The following is an 18,213-nucleotide window of genomic DNA, read 5'->3' as shown; positions in this document are numbered from 1 at the left end:
GGATGCAATAAGACTTGGATGTGTAGTTGATTTGAAAAATTTAACCCAATCTTTCCATTCAACAAGTTTATCAATTTAAATCTTTCCGTCTTTGTTTGTTGGACTCTGATCTCTCTTACCACTTTATCCCACAGGACAGAATCTATGTCAATTCAGTAGGCACCTACGTAACTTTTTTGATGATATGATGGAGTGCCGTCAAAACCTGTTACAAAGAAAATTCCTTAGTTAGTGGAGTAAACCAAGATACCGGCGTTCAAGTTAGTGAGTCACTACTTTTAATTTTTAATCAATAAATTATATATATGCTCTGTTTTATTGATCAATCATCCTAGTAAGTTCCTTTCACAAGAAAACACAACAATATCCGAAAGTCTCTAAGTCTCAGATATCCTATAACATACATTAAAAAGAAGGTTATTCTCATAGTGGAATTCTTACGTGTCATTCACCAGATTTATTCTCAATTTCTATTATATGTATATTCATCCACCAAACTTTCAATGCCTTCAATCATCATGACTCTTATGTTACAGTCCTACATCAAACCAATTTCGTTACACCACACTTTTGATGACCGTATCTGATTTTTTTATCCCTTTTTCTCAGCTTGCTTTACAATTTACATGTACACACCCCCTAAAATTTCAAATTTTAATTTTGAATACAAAATTAAAATTAAAAAAGGATTCTCTCCATTCTCTGTTTCCATTCTTATCTCTTCCTCCTCTTCTTCGGTTCTTCTACTACTTCATCTTTAGTTCCTCTTCTGTTTTTTCTCCTTCGTTCACTGATTCTGTTTTTGTATAATCTTCTTCTTCAATGGTTCTTATTTATCTTCGTCTTCTAATTCTTATTGTTCCTAATTTAAGTCGAAGGTGGAGATTATAGAGTTAGTGTACGCACTAAGGCAGAGAATGTCAATGTACCTGATGGCTCCAACCTTTAAAGGAGTCATTACAGTGGAGGCAACGCTGTCGCTGGTGATATGGTTGCAGCGGTGGATGAGATGGCGACTGCTACGGTGGTGGACCGTGCTATGGCGGTGGGGTCACAGTGGGTGCGGTGGAGTTCGTGGTGATCTTCAATGCTTTAGTGATGGATACGGAAAAGGAAGCGAAGGAAGAGAGAAGATCGCTGGAAAGTACTTAGTCGCCGCCACAGAGAGCACATGCAATGCGATTATGGAAGCAGAGAGCACAACAACGATATAATAATTTTATATTTGTCTTTGTCTTTTTGTTCGTTTGGACTAGATTTGCATCCAGACAAGGATTCATCTTCATTTTCAAGATATTCCTGATGTTCGTCCTTTTAATTTCGACTAAATCTATATGTAATTTGAAATTGAAATTTTAATTTTAAATATAAACAACCTTATCAAGCTTTCAAACCATCTCTCAAATAATCAAATTTCAATTTTCTTCTTACCATAACCTTCTTTCTTTCTCTATCTTCTCTCATGTCTTTCTTCTCCTAGATCTATATATCTCTCTGCATCACTTTTTTTTCTTTAATTGTTGTTATCTCTGTCTTCTCTTTGTCAACAGAGATTTCTTGGTGACATGCGTTATGGTACGGTGTTTGTTGCGGGGAAGCAGAGGGAAGAAGTAGAGACACGACAGGGAGGAGCGAGAGATGCATACTGGCGTCGACAACAATGGGCATGCAGTTTGGTGAGGCTATGAAGATTCGAATAGTGATAGACAGAATGGAAGAGAAGTCACAATTGCAGCACCAGAAGCGGCCAGCAACGGTCTTGGGGCAATGATTCTGTATTCTCTGCTTATGTAAGTAGTCGTCTCCTTCAAATGAACGTATATGATTTCTAATTTTGATATCCCTACTCATAATCCTATTTGTTCAGTCACAGATTCATAATGGTTTGCAATGATGAGCTATGTGTGTTCCTTATTATTTGATCTGATGTATATGTTCTAATTTTGGTAAGAATTGAAATGATAATGCTGTGGTTGTGCAGAGGCGTCTTTGCCTGGTGTGGAGCTTTTGATGCAGAAAATTCATAACCTCATTGTTGTTGTCGAGATTCTATTTGCAATTCGCCAAAAGGTCTTAATATCTTTCCCTCTTATCTTCAATTTACATCCAATGCACAAACCAAAATCAGATTTTTAAGTAATACAGCATAAACTATTCATTTTCCTTTAGTTTTTGATGTCCTGGCTTTTGTATTTTCAGAGTATATATTCATTTTTGTCATCCTCACAGATCATGTTTTTCAATTTTTTTCTTCTCATCACTCTAATAACGGAGCAACAGTATGCAACGAAAAAATCAAATCGTGGGCACCCCAGTAAGAAGATTCATCTCTCAGAGTCCAAGATTCGGCAGCTCTGCCTGATTTTTAGAGACATTTTTTTGCAACAGCCAAATTTATGGGATCTTCAATCTCCCATTTAGATTTGTGGTACTCTAAGTTCTTGCAATCCCTGACTCTACTGTTTTCTTAATAACAAGTGAATGTATACACTTTTGTGCATCCCTTACTCTGCTGCTTTCTTTCTTGCAATCCCTTTTGTTTCGGTCTTCTTCCTTTCTTTTTGAAGTCGGCATTTGATTGATTTGTTATTGCATTTATTTTTTATTTTAGTTTTTTCTAATAGTGATTTTATAGTCTTTTAATTTGAGAGTGACATTACTATTATTTGTTTAATATGTTTTTCAACCATATTTTAAAATCTTGATTTTCATTTCATATCACTTCTCTAGAATCGTATTTTTCTAATACATTATTGACTAAGATTTGGTAACTTTTACTGTTTATGATACACGGTTTGTTATCTCCTTTCTGAGTTTTGATAATGGAATTTGGTAAATGTCTTGATTTTAACTGTTTATATGATCCCTTCAGATCTTTATCATTATCATAACCTCAAAAAAGAAAGAAAATAATATCATCATAGAAGCAAGGAGGTGAAGAAACCATGATGGCAATTCTGAGTGTAATAATTGAAAGAGAAGGGAGGAATTGGAGAAAGAAGGTGGTGGTTTAGGTTCACATTCCTCCTTGCAAGGCCTTCTCTGGCATAGTGGTTCAGCTTATGGTGCTTGGTTCAGTTGTGCCTCAAATAAGGTATATATGATGGATATGAATGAATTCACAAATTGAGACAATTTCATTTCATAAATAACAAAGTAACTAACTCAGATTAATCTTTGTTTTCGTAGGTAGCACAGGTCCCATTAACACTACCATACCCATTCTCACATTAGTTTATTTTTTATTTTGTAGTTATTAGTTTAGTGCCTTCATTGCCATACTCTATTGTGGCATATCTTTTGGGGTGCATTAAAACATGCGAATGGAATTGAAGGCGGATCAACAATTGTTGTTAGAGTAATAGCATGCTTTCAACCCTTGAACAATTGTCAGGTAAGTAGCATATGATTTATATAGACATGATTTTCAAACTTGATGTGAGATAAAAAAAAACTTATGTCTATTATGTGTTATCCTCTGTTATTAATTATTGGATTATTTTATGAGCTCATCGGAGATGAATGCTAATCTTCAAATTTTTCGTCATTTGCTGAAGCCTGTCATGAAGATACATAAACTTTTTCTCATCTAGTTGAAACTTGAAGTTTGTAGTTTCTTTTATTATTATTTGTCTGTAAAAGAAATCAAGTTATTGAAAATTCCATATCATCAAAGTATTGTAGCACCGTAGCACCTACTGATAAATATTTTTGTGTTATGCATTTTCACTGAAAAGGGTCTATTTGTCATCTTTATCATTGATTGATTGACTATTGTTCTTTAGGTTATTTTTTTTGTTGGATGGTTAAGGCTCATAAGAGCTATATGTTATAAGGATTTGTATTTTATTTTTATCCTTTTTGAAATTATATGGTTTGCTTTGTGTATTATGGTATGTTTGAAAGACATTGCAGCAGAGGAGGGTATTAGATCAAAGTTTTATGATAAAAAAAAGTGTGAAAAATAACAAATATTGATAATCATGTTGAATATTACCTTTACTCTCCATTTCAGAGCTTTGGTTAGACATAATGAATAAGATTTGGAATTACTTTTGCTCATGTTTTGATTTGTGAGAGTATGCATTAGAGTATATATATGTTTGTTTTCTTTTCAAATTATTTTTTTTTATTTCTGATTGAACTTATGTAACATATAATGATTAATTCAAACAATCAACATATATTGTTGCATGGAGAGGTTTCTTCATTTTATGGTATTATGAGTTCAAATATCTTAGTGATTAAATGATAGATTAAATAACATATTAATTATGTCTTTGTTTTTTGGTATTACTCAGGAAAAGCCAATGACAGCTTTTGGGTGAACAAGTGTGTCAATCTGTGGTGATAATGTTGGAAAGACTATGCATGGCAAACCATTCACTGTATGCAGTTTTTATACCTTCTATACGTGCAAGCCTTTCTCTGAGTATGACAGGAAGGATGGGAACCAGTGCTGCTCCGAGGCCATTCACTGTATTCACCATTCTTCATTCATATGTTGCAACTGTGCTAAAGATTTTTAGCATTATAAAATATTTTAAATATTTAATAAATTACTTCTAAAAAATAAAGCATTGTGTTTCAAATGGGTATGCTGTTTTCTTTTTTTTTAGTCTCTCTTTATATTTTTTTTTTGAAATAAACAGCTCAACACACAAGGTGGAGCATACAGAATTCAGATGCCATAAGTACAACTAAAAATAAAATTTCACTAACAACTGAAACAGGTAAAGCAACTCCTAGTCATCTTCGGCATTGCCATCAACAACCAAAGGATGCACCACCAATCCACTCGTCGGAAAGCACAAAAGACCTGTTAGTGATTTCCTGTACTTCTGATCCTTTATTCTGGAACACACGATTATTTCTTTCCAGCCAAATTGCCCAGATTACAGCAAAGAATCCAATCAACCACCTCTTCCTCTCATCCTTTCGTGGTGCCGCAGTCGTCCAGCTCTCAAAATGTTGCTTTAGTGTACCTGGTACGGATCATTCTCTTCCAAGAGCGTATAGCCAAGCACCCCACACCTGTCATGTGATCTCACACCCAAGAAACAGATGAAAAGCAGACTCAACAGACTTACAGCATAAAGCACACAGATTATCAAGCGGGTTAATGACCCCTAATCTACAAGGCCTTTCTTTGGTATTCACCCTCTCAATCAGAACAAACCAAGAAAATAATTCGACCCTTGGTGGGACGAAACCCCTCCAAATAGCACTAGTGAAGCTATAGCTTGTTACTTCCTTTGGAAGGACTGCCTCCTGCATCACCTACACAAAGGAGTTAGTAGAGAAAATACCAGTTCTATCAAATTTCCAAACCACCTTATCCTCTCTATATGTTACTAGCTTAACCGAACGTAGTCTCTCATGGAGTTGGTTCAAAAGTTCCAGCTCCCATTGAAATAACTCTCTCCTCCACTGGAAGCTCCATATCCACTCTAACCCATCCCAAAATCCGCAGTCACCTATAACAGATCCTTTAAGGTTTGAAACCGAGAAGAGTCTAGGGAACACATCTTTCAAGACACCACCAGTTGACTAGCCATCTTCCCAGAACCGGATTGTCATGCTGTTTCCCACTTCCATTGACAAGCCTCTAATCATATGCTCTCTGATTTGTGGCTCTCTGATTTGCAGCTGACAAATGTCTCTCCACGGACCCCCTCTTGAAGGAATAGGTTGACCATGCAGCATCTCAGAAGGATTCATGTTATTACAAGAGCACACTACTTTCTTCCATAAGGGACAGTCCTCTTTCGAGAACCGCCACCACCATTTGAATAGAAGAGCTGTATTTCGAATCACAACATCTCCCACTCCCAACCCACCCGCCTTTTTAGGGGCCATCACTACCTCCCATCTCACTAGTGGTATCTCGCTCCTCCCATTCTCTTTACTTCACAAGAACCGTCTTTGTAAGGAAATCAATTTCTCTACTACTGCCTTTGGCATCTTGTACAAACTGAGATAGTAAATAGGCAAGATATTAAGAACCGTTTTAATGAGTACCAGCTTACCCGATTTATTAAGAGTTTTTGCTTGCCACAGACTCAGCTTCTCTTCCACCTTATCAAATACTGGTTTTCATGTCTTAACTAGCCTCGGGTTCACTCCCAAAGAGATGCCAAGGTACCGGATAGGGAGTAAGGCCTCCTTACATCCCAGCAAGAGACACATCTTGCGCGCCACCTTTGTTCACAGTTAATCGGAATGAAGCTGGACTTCTCAAAATTAATGCTCAATCCAGACATCAGCTTGAAGCAACGCAGTAGTCGCTTGTAATTCCGTACAGTTTCTTCTTCTGGCGGGTAGAAAAGTATCGTGTCATCCGTAAACTGTAAGTGTGATAACTCAATGTTATCCCTGTCAACCAAAAGCGAGGAAATGTGCCCATTCCTCACCGCCTCCCCGATCATTCTATGAAGCACATCAACGACGAGTACAAACAGAAAGGGAGATAAAGGGTCCCCTTGTCGTAGTCCCCTTTCCATTTTGAAGGGCTTAGAGAGAGACCCATTAATGAGCACTGACATAGACGCCAAACAAAGACATTCCTTAATCCACCCCCGCCACCTATGTCCAAAGCCCATCTTTTGCAGCACTATATCCACAAACTCCATTTGACCCTATCGTAAGCCTTCTGAAAATCCAGTTTAATTATCACTGAGCTTCTTTTCCTTGACCTTAGCTAGTGTACTGTTTCACAAGCAATCAAAGACCCATCATGAATTTTCCTGCCCTGTACAAATACAGTCTGAGTCTCACCCACTAGGTCCGGAATCACGTTCCGCATCCTCCAAACCAGCACCTTAGAGATGACCTTATAGACACAACCCACCATACTGATCGGCCAGAGATCCTTTATTTCTATAGCTCCAACAAACTTTGGTGCCAGCATCACCCACGTGACATTCGAACCCGCAGGTAGCACTGCCGAATGGAAGAACCCCATCACTGCATCCGTGAATTCCCTCCCAACTTCTGCCCAACACTTCTTGATAAAATTCATGTTATACCCATCGCTTCCTGGTGCTTTTGTTGACTCATAGTCCCACACTACAGACTTTATTTCTTCAGTACTCGGCATCAGTTCCAGTTCTGTTGCCTCGTCCGCATTTATACGTCTTACCAGCCCTTCCAGAAATCTAATATTTGGTGATTTCTCCTGATGGTACAACTCCTTATAGAAGTCTCGTATAGCAGTCTTGATTCGAGATGGATTCTGCACTAAGCATCCATGGATCCTTAAGGCATCAATCCGATTGCTCCTTCTCCGAGCCGAGGCTAAGTTGTGGAAGTATTTAGTGTTTTTATCCATCTCCTTAGCATGCCTGGACCGTGACATCTGCTTCCAATGTATCTCCTTCCTGACATACCATTTCTTGCATGCGCTCACAAGCGCCTTTCTTCTAGCTTCCATTGTTCCATCATTTACTCCATTGCTCACCAAATCATCAACTTTCCTGATCTCCTCTTCAAAATTATTTATCCTTCTATCCAAATTACCAAAGTGCTCTCTATGCCACCTGCCCAGTGGAACCGTCAAAGCCTTCAACTTGTCCATCAACTGCATCTCCCTTAGGCACCTCCACTCCTCCTTTACCATCCTCAAAAACCCCTCATGAGTAAACCATGCATCCAGACTCCGAAAAGGTCGCGGCCCCCCTCCCAACCTTGTGACATTCATAATCATTGGAAAATGGTCTGACAAACCTCTTGGCCTCCTCGTAATCTTGTTTCAGGAAACTCTTCTAGCCACTCCAGACTAACCAAGACTCTATCGATCCGACTACATGACTGGCCTCTGAACCAAGTAAACTTACGATCAGGTAAAGCTAGGTCTATGAGCTCCATGTCGTGAATCCAAGATTTAAACTCTACTGCAGATCTCGGCAAAGAAGTAGATCCTCGCCTTTCTTCCACTTGAATAATCTCATTAAAGTCCCCCATAAAACAGAAAGGGACTTGACATAGTCCAGACAAGAAGCTCAACTCTTCCCACACAACGAGCTTACCCTCCCTATCATGCTCACCATACACTAAACAGAACGCACACCAAAAATTATTCTTTAACATCACTCCATCCACACATAACCACCTACCACCTTTATAACAGTTACTTAATTTAAACACCGTTACATCCCACATCAACAACAGGCCTCCAGATGCACCTTCCGCTTCCACAAACTCCCACCTAGCCCTATCATTACCCCACAGCTGCACAACATCAAACCTAGTCACCACCTCTTTTTTTGTCTCTACCAACCCAAGCATATGCAAATTGAACTTCTTTCTAAAGGTTTTAACCATACTTAACTTGCCAATCCCCGCCAACCCCCTAACATTCCATGATGCAAAACTCATTTTAAGCCTGATGTACACACCTTTTTCTTTTGTTTCGGACGACTTCTTCTAGCTTTCTCTTTCTGTTTAGCCTGCTTTTTCTTCCGTGCTATTTCCTCATTCTGGGCTTGAAGGATTGCCATTATATCCTCTTCCTCATTGTATAACTCAGCTCCAGATTCCACAGCTAAGTCCCATATTTTCCTATTTTCTTGCATTGTTTTCGTCCCTTCCATTTCAGGAGTTTCAGACCCAGCATCACTTCCCACCTCAGTTTGTTCCTCCCCTGTACCATCTAACGCTTCCCCAAACCTACCATTCCCCTCCACCGATTGCTTCAGTATACCGTCAGGTTCCACTACCATGGGGTTACTGCCGGTTGTGTCATTTGGTAAACAAATTCGGTCCTGGCAACAATAATCATCGCATCTTGGTTTTGCCAAGAAGCTCAGCTTCTTTACACTGCCACTTCCACCTTCCACCCATTCATCCACACCAACCCAATCTGTTTGCTGCGAACTATCAGCCTTCCCACGGTCAGCGATCCCCAACCGATCTCCCCGTCCCACTCCCCCATCAATCCTGTGTTGATCTGCGACACCCCCAGGCCCGAAATTCCACTGCCTTCCTCCAGTCATGCCTATCCCCGGTCCAACAATGCCACCTACCCGGCTATCCCCGTCAGTCATCGCTATCCTCGTCACCGGGATTCCATCAGAAACCAAGCCACCCGCCATCGCTCGAGTCGGCCCCCCGTCGCCCACACGGTCAAAGGGGATCCCAGCCCCGTCGGCGGACAGCATCCAGGTACCAAACCGGCCTCCATCGTCTGCGCCAGTGGACTCAGTGACTGTCTCCCAACCGAGCCCTGACCGAACCGCCGATCTCTTCATGCATATGGTGAGGTCTGCGCCGCCTTGGAGAATAGCAGTATCATCGAGCCTAATTCCAGGATTGTTTTCGTCCCCAGACCCGACCCGGCTCAAGCCCCGCTCCAAAGAAAAGTCAGCCCGGTCCATCTTATATCTCCTGCCATCCTTTTCATGTGGGCTGCAGTTTTTGAGGCCCAAGGTAACATCCTTAGCCTGAGTCAGCAAAGTTGGGGCCATGAATCCATTTAGAACAACAGGGTTATCACTAGGACCCACACACCTCCTAACACTAGTGACATCACCTGGAACACTAACACCTGCACCGTTAACCACATCACGGGACATAGTTCTCTCCGAGTCCTCAGCCACTTCGTGCTCCAGAGATCCCGTAGGTCCAGCCTTCGTCATATTGGGAGCAGATTTCGTAAACATAGTCCTTCCCGATTTCAAATTCAAATGTTTGTTACTCCACTCATTTAAATCTTCCGGGGAGATTACACATATACCCTTTATCTATTCCTTCTCCCTTATCGGCAACGTCATCAGCTCTGCCGACGCGTCCCAACTCTTCAGCTGCCCATGACTACACCTACCTTTATCAGGACTTGCATTGCCCCCATGAACGCAGCCATCTCCTATAGAAAGGCCCGGGTTACCTCCCACTCCAACATTCATCACATAATCCAGCGAAGAATACTCCACGTTCCCCATCTCGGTGACAAACACATCAAACATAGCCGTGCCGACCGAGATGCGAACCTTTTCACGAATAACCTCATAAATGCACGTGTCAATCAACACCCGACCAACGCTAAACGGCGAGCATGAAATTGTCGCAGGATCAGAAGCCACCACCTCTCCCCACTGTTCACCGATCAAGCGGAACGTAGCCTCAGACCATACATGTACAGGAACATCGATACACTCGAGCCATAGTCGTTTCTTATCACTCCGATCATTCTCACTCCATCGCCCAACTCGATAGAAGAATTTCAAAAGGCCATTCATGCCAAAAGTGAGAGCCTCGTCTGCTGACTGATTTGTATAAAAAATTAGCAAGGCCTTGTAGGCTCCTAATTCGCAAACCGTTGCTACATGAGGCCATTCTGTTCGAGCGACGGCGTGCAGTACCTGAAAATCAATAGCTTTCAGAGTACTCCCGACAATGCTCCGCTGCAGCCAGCCCAAATTATTCTCTGTCATCAAAGCCTCGATAACCCTTATCTTCGGCCCCTCCTTATCCTTCGGCCAACACCTCTGCATGGGATCAGTTCCATGGTCCAACTGTTCCCTTCCGTCCAGGCATTCAACGTTCAGAGGAAGATTAAATCCGCAATCACCCACTCTATCTCCCATATGATCCCCATCCTTCTCAGGAACATTTCCACGATCTCCCACCTAGTGACTATACCCCTCCTTGTTTCAGCACTATTCAGGACCGTCTCCCGCTTAGAGACATTCCTCCTGAACTTAGCCTCTCCGACGAATATTTCCCTTCCTATTAAGCACATGCGATTCCTCTCTGCAATTGCCTTCAAAGCGCCACCCTTCGTAGTATATCGGATAAATGCAAACAAGTAAACCGCCCCACTCCTCATCTTCCTAGAGAGGTAGATGTCATTAATCATTCCCATCCACGAAAACAACCCAAACAATTCCTTCTTTGATATGTCTTCCGGCAGCCTGTCAACAAAAACGGTGTACGAATCCCGTTCCAACCGAAGAAAGGCTTCTCAATTCCAAACCCGTAGATCCTTGCCAAGATGATGGACATTCTTAGTTCTACCCCTCCCGGTATTTCCCCACCCCCTCTCTCTCTCTCATTCATCTCGCTTCAACCAAACTATTGCAATATATGAACAGAAGGTTGAACAAATCACATTGTTTTTGGCAATTTAGTCTCCCTTTATATTATATGAGATATTCCAACTGCATCGTTAATTGAGAATCAACAGCTTTGGCAGGATTATTTTATAGACTTAAACCTCCACTAACGATTAAATATATGTCATTAATAAACAATGGTCCAGTTAATCAAACTCTCATCCTCTTGGTTAATTTTTTTATTAATTTGAGTTTGAAATCTTAGTTTTGGGTTTTTATTAATTGGTGCTAAACACACATTCTATTTTGTCATTGTAATTGATTGTGATTTACGGGTCATACTTTTGCTTTGGCTTATTAATTAGTGCCTCATTAATTAACAGGGTTTGATAGTTGATAAAACCTTTTTTATCGTGTGACTTGATTTTAGTTTGGCAAAGAATCTTGCCGGTCATATGAATGTTACCTTTTTTAGTTTGATTAATAATATTATTTATCTTCAAATGATGACTTTTGAAAGTTTATTATCTAAATATGGTGATAATTATATTGCACTGCATGTATTGTAGTTTTTTATTAATAGAATTTCGTCATCTTTTTGTAATTTTGTTAGTAAATGGCATAACAAATATTTTTTTGTTATATTAAGGTAATAATCTATTTATTAAAGTTGTCAATGAGATATAATTCAAATGGTATAGTCTTCCCATACTCAATTAAGAGGTCGCGGATTCAAGTTTCTTATCTTTGGTAAAAAAAAAAAAAAATCTGTTCATTAAAGTTTTAATTTTATAGTTAAATTTTTTAGCAGACTTTAATAATAAATTGTTTTGTTCACAACTTTATTATACAATTATATTATAATGTGTTTATTATAATTAAATGGTATTTTTAATTTTTTCCTATAAATTTTGCAGTTTTTTAAAAAGTAAAATCATATATCTTTATTTTTATGATCCAATTTATTATAAAAAGTTTATATTAAGTACTTAATCTAACAGTATCTTAATATTAATTTTTTTTCATTATACTTATCATACCAGGGCACTTCACTAGTGTAAATATATATACATATACCCCGTTAAGTTGAGCCGTGACCAAATTCGATTCATACAAAACATATACTACATCATTTTACAACATCAATTACTAGATATACTATTTTCAAGTACAAGACCATGGGTGCTGTATGTTATTATGTTGCTGCTGCTTTGCACTCGTTTATTTCTTGTTTCTCATTATTCATGCAAAGGGCAAGTAGTTCGCATCACGTGCACCGTAACCTTACCGATGGATTCACTCAACTTCCATTGGACCACAAAGACATTGAAATTCAGAGGCCTTATGATGTACCGGAGAGTGCACGTTACAGCTTTGTAAATGGAGTGCACAAGATGTGGGTGTACTCTAGCGACAAACCTCACTCCAAAAATAGCAGAACCAATCCCCGAACTGAACTCGCCATCAAAGTAAACCAAAACTTATACTCACGTACATGTAAAGTTGATGATTAAAAATTATTAGGGAATAATTTAATTAAATATAAAAAATTATCTAACGATTTTTAATTATTAATTTTATATAAAAACGACTCTATGTAATAAGTTTTCATCAAATACTAAGCTTAACTACCAATATATACATAATATTGGAAACCTTTCAAATTTTCCATTACGTGTTTAAATAATTTTAATCATTGATATTAATTATGCATATATTTTATGATTAAAATCAATAGCTAAAAGCACTAAAACACTTAGAATTATTCCTAACACACTTGAAATGCTTCCATTAGCATTAATGCATTATGTCATTGCGCGACTGACTAATTATTTTTCAATTGTCACTTTTATTGTTCATTCAGGGCTATGATTATTCATCAGGAGTGCGGCAATTTGAAGCGCAGGGTTTTGTGCCACGCGACACTTCTGGGGTGTGCGTTATGCAAATTTTCGGAGCATCCCATCTTCGTGCCACCACTCTCATGATTACAACCAACAAAGGGTCTCTTTCATATTATAGGAGTCCAGTGCTGGCTCCAAACATATGGAACAGATGGTTTAAATTAAATGTGATACATGACGTTGATGCCTCTACCGTGAAGATTTACATCGATGGGATTTTTGTTCATGAGGCTGCAGGTCATCGTGGTGCCTCTCATGCCTTTAAGTGTGGGGTTTATTCATAGAATGATGCTTCCCACTATATGGAATCACGTTGGAAGGGAATCAAGGTTTTTAAGAAAAAATAACGGTATCATTGGAATATGCGGATCTATGTACAATATCGTATATGATTAAATGGGATAAAGAATAAAAATATATCTATTGTGCCCTGACTAAAGTATGAAAAAAAAATAAAAATTCAATTAAATTGGCCCATGCAGGTCTCGAACCTGCGACCTTCGCGTTATTAGCACGACGCTCTAACCAACTGAGCCAATAGGCCACATGAAAGTATTTTACTTTTTTTAATTTTATTATCATAGGCATATCAATTATGAAAGTGAAAGTATCACAAAAGCTTGATGAAAAATTGAAAATGCATGAGATTGGCGGGAAACTTAGTTTATTGCAATATGGTTAGAGTTGTTGCTGGAGACGGGATAACAATAATGATGAGAAGCATTGGCCGCGGGGATATGATGACGGCGGTGGTAGTCATTGATTATTGAGGGAGGGGGAATCGCTGCAATAGTGAGGTAGGATATATATAAGTGACCTTGGGCGGAGAGACCCACGGTGGAAAACTGACCTTAAGCTCCAGCAATGTTTCCTAGCATTTGTTGTTATCCTCCTTTATTGAGTTATTAGTGTCTGAACTCATTAAAAGCTTCCTGGGCGTTGCCGTAACCAATATTATTGTGGCAATGGTCCATGTTTAGAAGAAGAAGAACATCACAACAAACATCTTCAAGGAGAAAGTCATGGCTGTGATGATGTTGATGATAATGGGTACTGAAAATGGCACTAGGTACTTCCGAATTTCATCAAGCAAAATTACTGAAGGTAATTTAAGTGGAAGAGCGGTGGAGTCGTGGAGCAAACTTTTTCTCCATGATCTCATTTATTCATTTTAATTTTTTAATAAAATGAGAAAATAAAAATACTACAGAGAAAATATAATGAGAAAAGGACAAATAGGTCCCTGACTTTTTGGCCCGTGGACATTTTCGTCCCTGAGCATTTGAAAATACTTTTAAATCCCCGACCTTAGCAAATTTTGGACGGATGAGTCCATCCGTGGAATTGCCTCTGCCGGACCCATCGGAGAAGTCTGATCTGGCTCCCCTGAGGATGACGTGGGACGCCTGGGTGACAACTGGACTGCTGAGTGGAAAGCTCAAATCGAAAATTGGACAACGAAGTCCCTGCACCACTAAACTACGTCGTTTTGCCACCCTACCCTAATTCTTAAATTGATTGCCCTTCTTGCTCGAGGCCAGTGGTGAGGAGCTCAACGTTCATGAACCATGGCTGATAATGGAGCACCAACAACGTCGAGAAGAAGTCACAGGGGAGTAAGAGAGGAAGATTCTGCTTCAAGCTCAGACCCTTATGTTCTTTACGACGGAGACCTCAAGGACGATGTCGCCTGGAGATGATTCTGTGGAGTTTATGCGATTATGTATATGTCGAGGACGATTAGGAACCCAAACAGAGTCTTCCTGGGTTGCCCATTCTATAAGGTAAGATAAGTAACCTGTGAACTTTGTTCTGTTGGAATGGTTTTACATGGTGCCTTATTTTTGGAAATTTGACAGGATAACCAACCGCACTACAAGTTTTTTCTTTGGGTTGATGAGCATCTTGTTAGAATTGGTCACAGTGGTTGCGTCCTCGATAAAAAACCTCTGGTTGAGAAAGAGCCAGAAGTTGTTGAAGAGGATGAGGGATTTCATCATAGGATTGCTATTCTGGAGGAGAAGGTTACTATGCTGGAGAAGAAAAAAACCCCAATAGCTTGTTGTGTTGTTATTGTTGTATGTGCTGTTGTGGCTGCATTTTATATATGTAGTCACTGAGCAATGAATTTTAGAAATTAGAGTTGGAAAATGTCTTGTTGCTGGTTTTTTTTTGTGTATTGAAACATGGTCTTTAGGGAAGATTTGTGTCCTATTATCTATCTAAATGCAGTTAAAGCTATGATATCAATTGGGTGTTGAAATTATGTTGTCAATATGTGAAGAAGCCTTGAATGATTGAGTAAAGTAGGCATCAAAGTTGTATACTTAACCACATAACATATATTGATAGTTTGGTAAACATCTTTGCGACAGGCACATTTTCTAAAAGCTGCCTAAAGAGAACAAATCTGCTCAAGTTTATAGTATTATGAAGCTTAACATCACAAAAGTAAGTCTCAAACACCTAACAAGATTACAATAGTTTATAAAAGCCTAAGAGCTTCTTCAAAAAGACACTAATTCTCCCAAAAAAAAACATTGTAATCACATTCAACTTTCCTAAATGCTATTACAAGGCATAGTGCGCTGCCCAAGATGTCATTTTTCTTCATGTCTTTGGATTGATGGATGGTGGATTAGGAATGAACTTAAACAGTCTTGTTGTTGCTGTGCTTGCTGCTGCCATTGTCTCCTTGAAAGCTACTGTACTCGCTCCTGGCCTGACTTGAGATGGTTGAGGCTGTGGTAGTGTAGGCTGACTTAGAGGTGGGAGTGACGTGGCGCAAAGTGGGGTAGGCGGCCTGAATATCTTCTGTTTGGGCCTGATCTTTGAAGTTTTTGGTTGAAATGTTTCGTGAGCTGTGGATGGAACTTGGAGTGGAGGCCTAAATGGTGTACGTCTAGTTACACGACCTGGTTGGGGTTGGTCTGCCACGGGAATTGGACCCTGGTTGTGATACATAAGCTAGTATTCATGAGACTTAGGTAAAATAACAGTTTAAAGGGTTAACATAACACAATTACATATTATACTTACATCTGGAACCTGGCTAGATGCAGCCTGGGTAGATGCAGCATGGCTAGTAGCTGCCTCGCTAGTTGGAGCACTTTGGGTGTTAGGGGCATCCTGTAAGTTTAGGTTGACCACTGTTACTCATTACTATATGAATCCTGAAATATCTAACTAAACATAGAGATACACCAATATAGCAGATTACTAAGAATAAATACAATACTAACATCATCCTGTGGTGCTGACTGTGATAGTGGAAGAACAACTAATGACTGACTTGTCCCACCTTTCTTCGACTTCTTGATCTTAGGTTTCCAGTTGGGGTTAGATGGGGCACCCTTGCATGTCTTGTAATTATGTCCCTCTGACCCACATTTACTACAAGTTACCTTAAAGGATCTCTTAAGCTTGGCACCTTGCTGCATCATAGGTTCAGCCGGATCCTTTTGTCTGTTGTGTACCTTTGGTCTACCAATTGGTCTCTTTATGATGGGAGGATCTGGTCTCAAATACTCACTCCGTGTCCAAAATTCCTGACTAGGCACCGGTTGAATAGAATATGCGTATGTTTTATGGATTGACTCCATGCATAACCATGGGTGCACATATTCTTCTGGTTGATCATGTCTTTTCCTTATTGCTGCCACTGCATGGATACAGGGCATGCCTATAACAGAGCAACATCATGCACTTGAATTAAACGGAACCAGAAAATTCATAACAGTAAACCAAGTGAATCAGAACAGATATAACAATGCTATTAAAACTAACCAGTCAGCTGCCATTTGTTGCATGAGCAGGTTTGCTTGATGAGATCCACATCCACCTTTGTTGTCTTACGACTCACTTCGAATCTCTTTCATTCTTCGTCACCTGTCCACTCTGCAACCCACTTGTTGCTGGGCCTAATAAGACGATCCAGCCTCTTCTGCTGAACAGGTGCGAGCTTCCCAGAAACATTTTGTAGCAACTGCTTATGAACCGGTTGATAAAATTTTTCCAAATGTGCATCACACAGTTTCGGTGATGGGCATTTGGCATAACTGCCTTCAAAGCAGGTAGCAGTCCCTGCATATCAGTTTAACAAATAAATCAAGTATTAATTCAGTCATCATACCATCTTTCTGTAATCAAACTAGTATTCAACAACAAAATAACCTTAAACATCAGTGGTGCATTCATAGTAACACAGCAGTAGTGCATTCAAAGTAACAAAGCAGTAGTGCACTCATATTAACTAAAACAGCACTCATTCTTATTAACTAAGACAACACACATTCATTCTAATCCAAAGCACACATTCATGCTAACTAAGGCACTCATACACTAAGTGCTATTAAATAACACAGAACTCACTCATGCTAACTAAAGCACTCATTCATACTAACTGAAGCACTCATTCACTAAGTCATATTAACTAACACAGCACTCATTCATACACCCTAAAGCACGCATTCATACAGTCATATTAACTAACACAACACTCATTCATACTAACTAAACAAGTAGGTGGATAGATGTATTAGGAAATAACATAGTATTCATTAACACTAAGCAATTATGAAGTTTACCTTTTGTTGGTCGGACATGAAGTTCCAACCATGAGTCTGCACATCCCCTAAATCCTCTTCGAGAAGAGTCAAGAACCACTTCCAGGATTCCTTAGTTTCAGACCTAGCTACTCCATAGGCAACCACGTAAAATTGGTTATTGGCATCCTGTGCCACTGCTGTGAGGAGTTGGCCACCATATAAGTCTTCAGAAAACAGCCATCAAGATGTATCAATGGCCTACACCCACTTGTGAACCCTTGTTTGCATGCTTCTAAGCATATGTAAAGCTTTTCGAAAACAGGGGGGGATTGAGGTACAGGAGTGACAGACAACTCTGCCCTAGACCCTGGATTTCTTCTTAATATCTCAAACAAATAATCTCTAACCTTACCATACTGCTCCCTCTCATTACCCATGATTCTCTCTCTTTCCTCTCTAACTGCTATGTACACCATTTTTGGATGTGCAGTGAGTGAGTATTCTTCTCTGAGAAAGTCAATAGCCTCATTTGTCCTCATATGAGGCTGTGTATTCATTCTCTTCTCAACCTTTAAACTAATCCAATGTTGATCAGCCGCATTACTTCCCATGTCCCTTGCACATGTATGGTCATTTTTGTAGGTCTTAACCTGGTAGCATTGCAGAGACTTGTTGTATGATAAATGAACCAGTCACGGACACTCATCATCC

The 18,213-nt window shown here is 39.6% G+C and overlaps 1 protein-coding gene, 1 non-coding gene and 1 pseudogene across 2 annotated transcripts; 1 reads left to right on the top strand and 2 right to left on the bottom strand.

The window, feature by feature from the left end:
- Nucleotides 1-7,701: 7,701 nt before the first annotated feature.
- Nucleotides 7,702-8,376, bottom strand: LOC112786137 (uncharacterized). The gene has a single exon (XM_025829548.1). The coding sequence runs from the start codon at nucleotides 8,374-8,376 to the stop codon at nucleotides 7,702-7,704; it is 675 nt and encodes a 224-aa protein (XP_025685333.1).
- A 3,853-nt stretch (nucleotides 8,377-12,229) lies between these two features.
- On the top strand, nucleotides 12,230-13,302 carry LOC112786136 (citrate-binding protein-like; annotated as a pseudogene).
- A 123-nt stretch (nucleotides 13,303-13,425) lies between these two features.
- TRNAI-AAU (transfer RNA isoleucine (anticodon AAU)) lies at nucleotides 13,426-13,499 on the bottom strand. The gene has a single exon. It is a non-coding gene; the product is annotated as a tRNA-Ile (tRNA).
- Nucleotides 13,500-18,213: the final 4,714 nt, after the last annotated feature.

This window comes from Arachis hypogaea, chromosome 20 (assembly GCF_003086295.3).
Source record: "Arachis hypogaea cultivar Tifrunner chromosome 20, arahy.Tifrunner.gnm2.J5K5, whole genome shotgun sequence".
Lineage (NCBI taxonomy): Eukaryota > Viridiplantae > Streptophyta > Magnoliopsida > Fabales > Fabaceae > Arachis > Arachis hypogaea.
The sequence above is the reverse complement of the archived record's forward strand: the minus strand, read 5'-3'. Positions and strand labels throughout refer to the sequence as shown.